This window comes from Acanthaster planci, linkage group LG04, assembly GCF_054643075.1.
Source record: "Acanthaster planci isolate LZ-2023a linkage group LG04, COTS_SCS, whole genome shotgun sequence".
Classification (NCBI taxonomy): domain Eukaryota; kingdom Metazoa; phylum Echinodermata; class Asteroidea; order Valvatida; family Acanthasteridae; genus Acanthaster; species Acanthaster planci.
Genome location: NC_141780.1, coordinates 2,841,852 through 2,851,352, shown reverse-complemented (window position 1 = coordinate 2,851,352; position 9,501 = coordinate 2,841,852). Strand labels below are relative to the sequence as shown.

Below are 9,501 nucleotides of genomic sequence, written 5' to 3'. Positions count from 1 at the left end.
CTTGGTCGTCGCGCCTCCCTTTCCTGTTTTCACAAACTCTTTAAGTGTTGCCAGCAGTAACGAAACGCCCTGTATCTGTATATCACATACTTAGCAAAGCCTTCCAGAGGAAACATCTCTCCAGGGCTAATGTAAATCATGACTTGGTTTGTGCGGGATATTTTGGGCTAACCGCCAAGCAAGAGGGAAATAAAAATGTCTTTAAAGTGGTTTTAGCTTAACTTTTATGGCTCATCTCCCCCTTTTTTCTTTTCATTTCTCAAGTTACTCAAGTCGTAATACAGAGCAATGGAAAGGGCCCAAAGTAAATATTTAAATATGGATACAAAAAAATGTCAAAGTAACGCGGAAATTACATTTGAGTGCTGAATTTGATTTTCAAAATGTACATCGGTCGAAGGCGAGTGAAATGAAGTGTGTCGTGCACGGCTTAATTCACTTATTATCACGGGCTTGAACATTAAGTGTGATTGAGTTTCCAATTATTTTGTCTATGTAGGTGACATCTTCAGTTTGTCCAAGAGTACGGAGAGCGAGTCGAATCGTAACATTTCTATTGATTAATTAAGCCTGATGTAACCAAGGAAACGGGAGATGCCCTTTCGCTTTCTCAACACAAAACGCAGGGGAGCACGCATATGGGTTAACACGTCAACGTAATCGGCCAGGGTAGGCCTATCTACAAACCATGTTGCAGTTTTCACAAATGCAAACTTTTACACGCACGGCTCGGAGCACTCTACGGTTCTCAATTAGCGAGACCGACTTTTGCTGTTTAAATTGGGGAAATCATACATCAGCCTTTGTCTGTACCACGTTCCTAACGTGGACGCACCTGAGGACATCTACTCCTCCATAATTATACACCTTTGGTCAGGTGCGCGCTCGTAGTCGGTCCCGCCAAATAACCAAGCCCAATGAAATGTGACAAATTAAAAACTGGGGATTTGGCGTTTTAGAGTGAAAATCACTCTGAATAAGCATTGAAATGTACACTTTGAAGAAGAATCACCTCGAGGGAAAGCCCGGTCAAAATTCAAGGTAGGCCTATGGAGTGAGTAAATTTCGCTCCGACTTCAATTTATTCCTTGTGCTATAGTTGAAGAGAGTGAATTCTCACGCTTTGGAATTTATGAAACAAATTATATAAGCCTATGGGAAACTGACTAGTTGCTTATAAATGATTACAAAGATGAACAAAGAAATTGACCGTGAGCGGATTTGAACCTGCGACCCCCAGAATACCGTCCCGGTGCTCTACCGACTGAGCAACTCAGCCCTACGTTGGTGGCTCTTTCCATTTGCCAATATCCTTGTTCAGGAGGGGGCTAGCCAGAAGCCATTAAACCTGAAACACCATATAGCCAGGGATCGGTACGGTATTTTGGAGGCCGCAGGTTCAACCCCGCTTTAGTCAATTTCTTTATTAATCTTTGTAATATTTGTAATTTAGAGAGTGCATGGGTTTCAATCTCATATATGGGGAAAGTGTCCAAAAATCGCTGATCAACGGCAGTGATAAAACACCTTAATATTCTCACGCGTTGTAGTATAGTCTGACTCATTGGTTGGTACACGGTTGCTGGATATAACGTCAGCGCCATTAAGCCAATATACCATCAAGCTGAAGCTGTTTAAATAAGGGGATTGGCAATTATATACCCTACATCTTGGCTTAGGGCGGACAATTTTGTGGGATATCTCTCCCATGGGTGGTGAGAAGTACGGACTGTGGATTTCACGTTTTTTTTCAACGCATTGGTTGATTTCCAATAGTGTCAAGAAGCACAAGAAAGCAATTAACACGAAGAACAAAATTATACAAAATTAAAAATCAAACATCTACTGCATGTATCAAGATAATTAATGCATAAGCATGCAAGTACATACGCTGTATTTGTAAAAAATTCAAACACCAACCAAGAAACATTTGGCAATATCCAGTATCCGGCCGCACATTTTTGAACCCAGGTCAAACGTCTCACGTCGAAAGAACCCTGCCTTTATCCCCCACGGAAACGCCGATTAGCCAGTGCTTAAAGTGCAAGAACTCCCCGCTGCCAGGATGACGCTCAAAATGGTAAACCCCGAGGAGATGCACTGATCTTGGCGCCCAAACTATATAGGATCAACGTGTTCCGTGGCACCCATGCAGCACACAGCTCTAGGGCATAGGTCTGGGCCGTCTGCAACTGTCACGTGTTTCGCTGACCAGCAAAAGGGTACAGCTCTGAATCTATAAAAAGGGACATCCGATTTCTTCATTTTCCTCAAACAGATCAAAAGCAAAGCGAATGACTGCGTCAGTGCAGCAACAGCCCAGCAAATGATTATCGCCAAGAGTTTTCCGTCTGCTGCCGAGGATCCTTTTGTGTTTTTGTGAATAACTAATGGCCAGTAACCTTTCCAGTTTCACTGTGGAAAGACGGTAGACCGACGTTTAGACCGGAGGGGGCGCTCGCGGAGCAGCATGAAGCAAACCAGGAAATTCCTGGTGACTATAACCGCACACACCACTCCGTACAAGCCATAGTACGGTACCTCCTTCCTCCACACCAACGCCTGATTGCCTAAGGTTATGTCATAATCTTGATGCAATAGATGCATCCAAGTAAAGTTCTGACCGTACAAGCCTGTTATTTTGGTCAATTTTTGAAGACATGTCATTTGCATATTATGCTCTATAATATAGCACAAGTTCCTCTTGGCGACTTGGGGTTAATTCAGTTTTGCAGTACATTGCACTAATACGTCTCGGACTGGTACAGCGTCACGACCTTTAACTTCCAACGCATGCGATATAACGGATTTTAAATTTCATGGACAAATTTAGTCTGGCTTCGTCCCCAAGCAGGGGACATTAATGGCATTAATGGTCGAGCAAAATGGCCGGACAGTTTCAAATTTTTCAAAGCTTTCAAGGAGTTGAATTTTTAAACAGAAATAAAAGAGCGATTGGGCGGTTGAACACAATGCAATGTAAACAAGTTGTTTACATTGCATTGTGTTCTATGCGGTCCAATATCGCTCTATCACAATTTACGACTAGTGGTGGCGATAATTGATGATAGCGGTGATTTGATGTAGGGACTCGGCGATGGTAGGCCTACTGACTGGAAGGTGCACTTCCACCCCCCCCAAAAAAAAACAAACAAAACGAGGATCATACCAAAACTCTTCACTGGTGTTAAATTTGTTGTGTTATTTCAACACTGTTGGTGTAACGTCTAACACTCTCCAATGCACTGTAACACTTGTAGGTGTTGTGTGGTCTTCAAATTCTGATAACACCAAGAAGTGCTGTTAAAACACCAGAGTTTTTGCAGTGTGCGCTGACTATTATAATAATAACGACGCTGTCTGTACTGAGAATCAGCAGGTCGACAACAACGACAACACTTGAATTGGAAATTAAGGCGTGGGAAGCCGTCCTCTGTCAAATATCAAGGTGACGTCATGTGTCCTGGGATCCCTTCTGTCCTTGCACTTATCACAGCTAACTGCATGGTTGTGGTGGCGTCTCCAACGCGGGCTGTCCTCTTTCCACTAAATGCTACCATGACACCTTTACGGAACTGCTGGTTTGTCATGGTGTAGATGATCGGGTTGATGCAGGAGTTACATACACCCAAGATGATGCCAAACTGACGGACAGTCGAGGCGATGCTCAAATCAAAACCGAAATTGTACAGCAGGTACATAGACTGGTCCGGAATCCAGCACACAGAGAACGTCACGCCGAAGGCAAGGAGCGTGCGTACCAGGACCTGGGTGGCCCGAAGCTGCCACACTCTGCGACGGTCAGCCGGGTTGAGGTCTGAGGAAATAACACGTAAAGAGACAAAATAATTAGACTGCTTTATGTTTGATTATGAAGTGACTTCACAGTATCTTGCCTAATCCTCTGTTTACCTCATTTTATACTTTACTCACTCACCTACTCTGCCAGACAGTGCCCTAACTTGTCTCCTTAGCGTCTTGATAACTTTCCACTGCATCGCAAGAATGACCAAGAACGGTGCAAACAGCTGGATGGTGAAGTTGTAGACACCGAACGCAGCCTGCAGAGCTGCACTTGGCCAATTTAAAAGGCGGCACCCAAATATTTTATGTTCATCGAAAGAAAATAGTGCGGGAGATTTGGTCAGGATAGCCGTGGCCCAACACAGGGCAAGTAAAAGACCCTTATAGCGTCTCCTGGTGAAGATTTGTTTATACTTCAATGGGTAGACAATGGCTACAAAACGTTCGAGGTGTACGGAAACTAGAACTAAAACAGACACCAACGTGCAGACCCAGAAGAAATACTCCCCCACGAACAGTCGGCACCGGACCTGGCCCCAAAAGTCTGGCTTCGGCGAAAAGGGCTGGATCAGTGGTAAGACTATCTTGAAAGGAATGACCAGAGCGCATACTGCCAGATCGACTAAGGCCAGGTGCACCAGGAAATCGCTGGTATTGGACCGGAGGGATCGAACGCGGAGCAGCACAATGCAGACCAAAAGGTTCCCGGCCACTCCTACCGCGCAGATCACACCGTACACGGCCAAAACAAAGGGTCTCTTTTCAATGTAAATCAAATCGTCTGGTGTCGATTCACTCAAACCCAAGTATCTGGAGGTTGTGTCCACTCGATCCATTTCGGCACTGTTGATCTTTCCAGTGGTATAGGAAAACAGCCAAGTCATATATTCATGTCTAAGCTCAGACAACAGTCCTGGAAAAAAACATGCACCGTTATTCTGTTACATGAACATTAACGCAGTGACTGAGAACTTCAATTCAAATGTGGCCGCCGGAAGACTGCATAACATGCAACGTTTATATAGCAGACGGGCAATTGATCAAAGTGACAAGGAACAAACTCTGTCGTGCGAGCACTCATACAGGCCCTTCTGTTAACGGTTAAACGCTACAGGCTGTTGAATCAATTACTTCAATTAATTCAACACTTCATGTCCCAAACTGGATTACCAAAATATGCCCAGAACCTGGTTGCTTGTTGTAAAAGAGAAATTTCAATCTTAACGGATGAATGAGATGAAAATGAATCATTTAGTGGTGCTAACGAGCTAATATAATTAAATCATGCCAATTTAACCGATGACGGCTGAAGCATTAAATAGTCAGTTTTCCCTCAAGAAACATTGAGGCGAATTCCCGCACTGCGTGGTCGTTTCCATGCGAACTGGCCTTAAAGACGCACACGCCTGATAATTAGTGGAACGAATTCAAGAGGTTGAACAGTACGTGCTCCGTAGTTCGCCAGGCTAAGAACAGGTATCCACAATCAGCGACTTGTAGATCAACCACGCTTTTCCAAATTTACAGAAGATTAATTTTAAAACTCATCACATTTCTTGATCAATAAGTCCGTCTTTGTGAAGTCTGAGAAATAAACCATGAATTACTTTTTTTTACAATAACTTTCTCGATTTTTTCTCTCTGATTATATATTTCGAATATAATTATTTATGTACACGCCAATCATCCTCTACAAATTTTATGTACCGTACAAATTTAAGTGTCAAGTTCGTGAATTAAAGTGAAACGTTCCTTATTCCGAAGTTTTAACATGCAAAACCCTACATTTATATAAACAAGTCTTTTGACTTACAGAAACCAAAATATATAAAGTCGGCACTTTGACACCTATTAACTGTAATCATAGCTCGATCATGTCCTTAAACTCTCGGTTAGCACCGGACACTGTTGTTTTTTATTACACAACTTCACCTGAAATTTTGTGAGGCAGACAAATATTTCCAGGGATGACGTCCGAGGTACATCTGTGTCAGTTCTTCAGCAATTTCCTGATGATTTGCTTACTTCACCAAGGTTACTTTCTTTGAGGTTTTGGTCTTCCCCTCGCCCACTCGGGCTGAATTTCTCATACAGAATGGCGCCCCGATACCTTTCTGGAACTGCTGGTTCGTCGTCGTGTAGATGATCGGATTGACGCACGAGTTGCACACGGTCAGAAATGCCGCAGAAATGGTAGACGGGCGCGGCGAAGCTCAGACTGGACGCCAAGGTTGCACAGCAGGAACATGAATTGGTAGGTAGCCCAGCACGCGGCGAATGCCAGACCAAAAGCCAGGAGGGTACCGGTACGCACCAGGATCTGGGTGGCCCGAAGCACCCACATTTAACGACGGTCAGTCGGATTGATGTCTGAGGATGAAACCTAACGGGCAAAGTGTAAAAAAAGCTTGACTCTGCAGTGAATTCACGGCATCATGCTTAATTTTCTATTTTCATGTGTAATGTACCGTATCCAATACACTCACCCACCATGCCGGTAGAGCCCTAACCTACTTCGCGTCTGGATAATCTTCAAATGCAGCGTCATAAAAATGAGAACGTTAATTGCACACAGTGAGATGGTCAAAGCATCTAGAAACCGTACCTGCTGAGCTTTGTTCCGCCAATTTAATTGGCAGCACCCAGCAATTTTATCTTCGTCAAAAACAGTGGACGATTTAGCTTAAAGGCTGTGATTCAACACAGTGCAAGAATAGGAACTTTGTAAAGTCCTCTGGTGAAGATCTGTTTTTACATCAGTAGGTAGATAAACGGTAGCCAGAGCAAAGATGGACGGCTGGGCGCAGACCCAAGAGAGAGGCTTCCACTTCAACACGAACAGTCGGTATCGGAGCTGGCCCCCAAAGTCTGGCTTTGTTGACGAGAGCAAGATTAGTGGCAAGTTAATCCTGAGGGGGATGACAAGCACGTACACCACGAGATCGACTTGGGCAAGGTGCACCAGGAAATCACCGATGTTGGACCGGAGGGATTGCACTCGGACCAGGACGATGCAGACCAGGTGAGTCGGACTGCGGAGATGACACCATTTGTGACGACAACGATCAGTGTACTCTCGCACGTAACATCAAATTCCGACAGGATGAAACTGTTATATCGGTCGATTTTCTCGCAGATGAGCCGCAAGTTACAATCCACAGATAGTTCAGATAACCGAGTGCAGTGCTGAATAGTACAGAGTGGTGACTGGTCTCCAAAGGGCATGTGCGTTTACAGTCCATAGGATTGGAAGCGCCCACTCATGATTGACACCTCCATGTAAGCCCTTATCGAGTTAAGAGATAGCGAGGTCTGTGCGTTTCTGTTCAGTTGCCAAGAAACTGGGTCCCTAAATGCTATCCAGGAAAACTGTTTCAACTGTCAGGGTTGTTTTAAATAGCTATTATTAATCAAGACATATCGGAAAGAGTCGAATACATATCCGTTGGTATACTGCAGTCGGATATGACGATTGCTGATGAGAATGATGGTGGTAGTTGTGCTCGAACTCTTTGTGATGATAATGGTGACAACAGTCAGCCTAGAAAAAACAAGAAGTGAGGACGATACTCAGTGGAGATGAAAGTGCGGAGAAAATGATAGACAGCGACTGCGACGGCGACTAAGACCAAATAAAACAAAGACTACGACAATTAGAAGAATAAAAAGCTATCCTGTCTTGATATCAACATTACATCAGTTACTGCTGAGGCGTGAATTCCGTCCTTGCATTTAAGTTTATCACAGCTAACTGTATGGTTATGGTGTTGTCCCCCACGCGGGCTGTCCTCTTCCCTCTCAATGCCGCCATGACACCTTTACGGAACTGCTGGTTTGTCATGGTGTAGATGATCGGGTTGATGCAGGAGTTACATACACCCAAGATGATGCCAAACTGACGGACAGTCGAAGCGATGTTCAAATCGAAACCGAAATTGTACAGCAGGTACATAGACTGGTCCGGAATCCAGCACACGGAGAACGTCACGCCGAAGGCAAGGAGCGTGCGTACCAGAACCTGGGTGGCCCGAAGCTGCCACACTCTGCGACGGTCAGTCGGGTTGAGGTCTGAGGAAATAACGGGTAAAACGACTAAATGTTAGTGAACAAAATGTTGATTATGAAGCCAATTCACAGTAGCTTGTCTCTCTAATTCTCTATTTTACGTGATAATTTTATATAACAGGTTTTGCCCTTACCCAACGTATATTAATAAGCACTGTATGCTCAGTGCTTGTCCGAGAGCTTGCGAAAAAACCTCACAAGCTTACTCGGGTGGGACTCGAACCCACGACCTCCTGCTTACTAGTGCAGATGTCTTAACCACTCGACCACCGAGCTTGCCGGGGTCGGCTGGCCGGTCCGAGTCAAATGGTCGTGGGTTCGAGTCCCACCCGAGTAAGCTTGTGAGGTTTTTTTCGCAAGCTCTCGGACAAGCACTGAGCATACAGTGCTTATTAATATACGTTGGGTAAGGGCAAAACCTGTTATATAAAATTAACATCTCCCAACGCAAAAAAAAAATACATCTATTTTACGTGGTTATTAAATACTCACCTACTCTGCCAGCCAGCGTCCTAACTTGTCTTCTGAGCTTCTTGATAACTTTGCACTGCATTGAGAGCATGATCAAGAACGGAGCAATCATCTGGATGGTGAAACTATAAACACCAAACACAGCCTGCAAAGCTGGGCTCGGCCATTTTAACAGGCGGCATCCGACATTTTCATCTTCCTCGAAAAGAAAGAGAATGTAAGCTTTGGTCAGGATCGCTGTGATCCAACACAGGACAATGACTAGGGCCTTGTTACGCTTCCTGGTTAGGATTTGTTTATACTTTAGTGGGTAGACAATAGCTACGAAACGTTCGAGGTGTACGGAAACTAGAACTAAAACAGACACCAACGCGCAGACCCAGAAGAAATACTCCCCCACGAACAGTCGGCACCGGACCTGGCCCCAAAAGTCTGGCTTCGGCGAAAAGGGCTGGATCAGTGGTAAGACAATCTTGGAAGGGATGACAAGGGCGCATACCATCAGATCGACTAAGGCCAGGTGCACCAGGAAATCGCTAGTATTGGACCGGAGGGATCTCACGCGGAGCAGCACAATGCAGACCAAAAGGTTCCCGGCCACTCCTACCGCGCAGATCACACCGTACAGAGCTAAAACAAAGGGGCTCTTTTCAGTGTAAACAAAATCGCCCAGTGTACTCGAACTCGAGTATCCAGAGGTTGTGTTCACATGATCCATTTCAGTACTGTTTGTCTTTCCAGTGGTAGACAAACATGTAAGTCATACGTGTATGTGAAGTTTAAAACGCGAGTAGGCCCTACTTGATAAAAACATGCGCTACAATTCTGTTTCATGCACAATAAAGCACTAGCAAAGAGCTTCGATTCCAACGTGGTCATGTGTAGTGGCTTGGAACGTGTATGGAGAAGGGCAAAAGATCCTACCGACAAGGGACCTACTCCTTGTCACGCAAGCACTCACAGCTTACTCTGTGAACGGTTAAAGATCACTAGTTATCGGATCAAGAATGCTTTAATTCAACGTATTGTGTCCGGAATTTGATTATTGTATACACCGAAGACCTGGTTGCTTTTGCTATAAAGAAAAGTTCCAATCTTATCGGCTGAAGGAGATGACAAAAAATAATTTGGCCCCGCTCTAACGGGCTGAGGTAATTAGAT

General features: G+C 44.6%; 2 protein-coding genes across 2 annotated transcripts; both read right to left on the bottom strand.

Annotated features, from left to right (window-relative positions):
- Positions 1-45: 45 nt before the first annotated feature.
- On the bottom strand, positions 46-9,364 carry LOC147799300 (galanin receptor type 1-like). The gene is made up of 4 exons (XM_087135688.1): positions 8,362-9,364; positions 7,557-7,872; positions 3,938-7,345; positions 46-3,817 (listed from the first exon to the last, which is right to left on the bottom strand). The coding sequence occupies exons 1-3, from the start codon at positions 9,056-9,058 to the stop codon at positions 7,186-7,188; spliced, it is 1,173 nt and encodes a 390-aa protein (XP_086991814.1). The 5' UTR covers positions 9,059-9,364; the 3' UTR covers positions 46-3,817; positions 3,938-7,185.
- LOC110983699 (histamine H2 receptor-like) lies at positions 3,444-4,640 on the bottom strand. The gene is made up of 3 exons (XM_022243169.2): positions 4,288-4,640; positions 3,938-4,074; positions 3,444-3,817 (listed from the first exon to the last, which is right to left on the bottom strand). The coding sequence occupies exons 1-3, from the start codon at positions 4,638-4,640 to the stop codon at positions 3,444-3,446; spliced, it is 864 nt and encodes a 287-aa protein (XP_022098861.2).
- Positions 9,365-9,501: the final 137 nt, after the last annotated feature.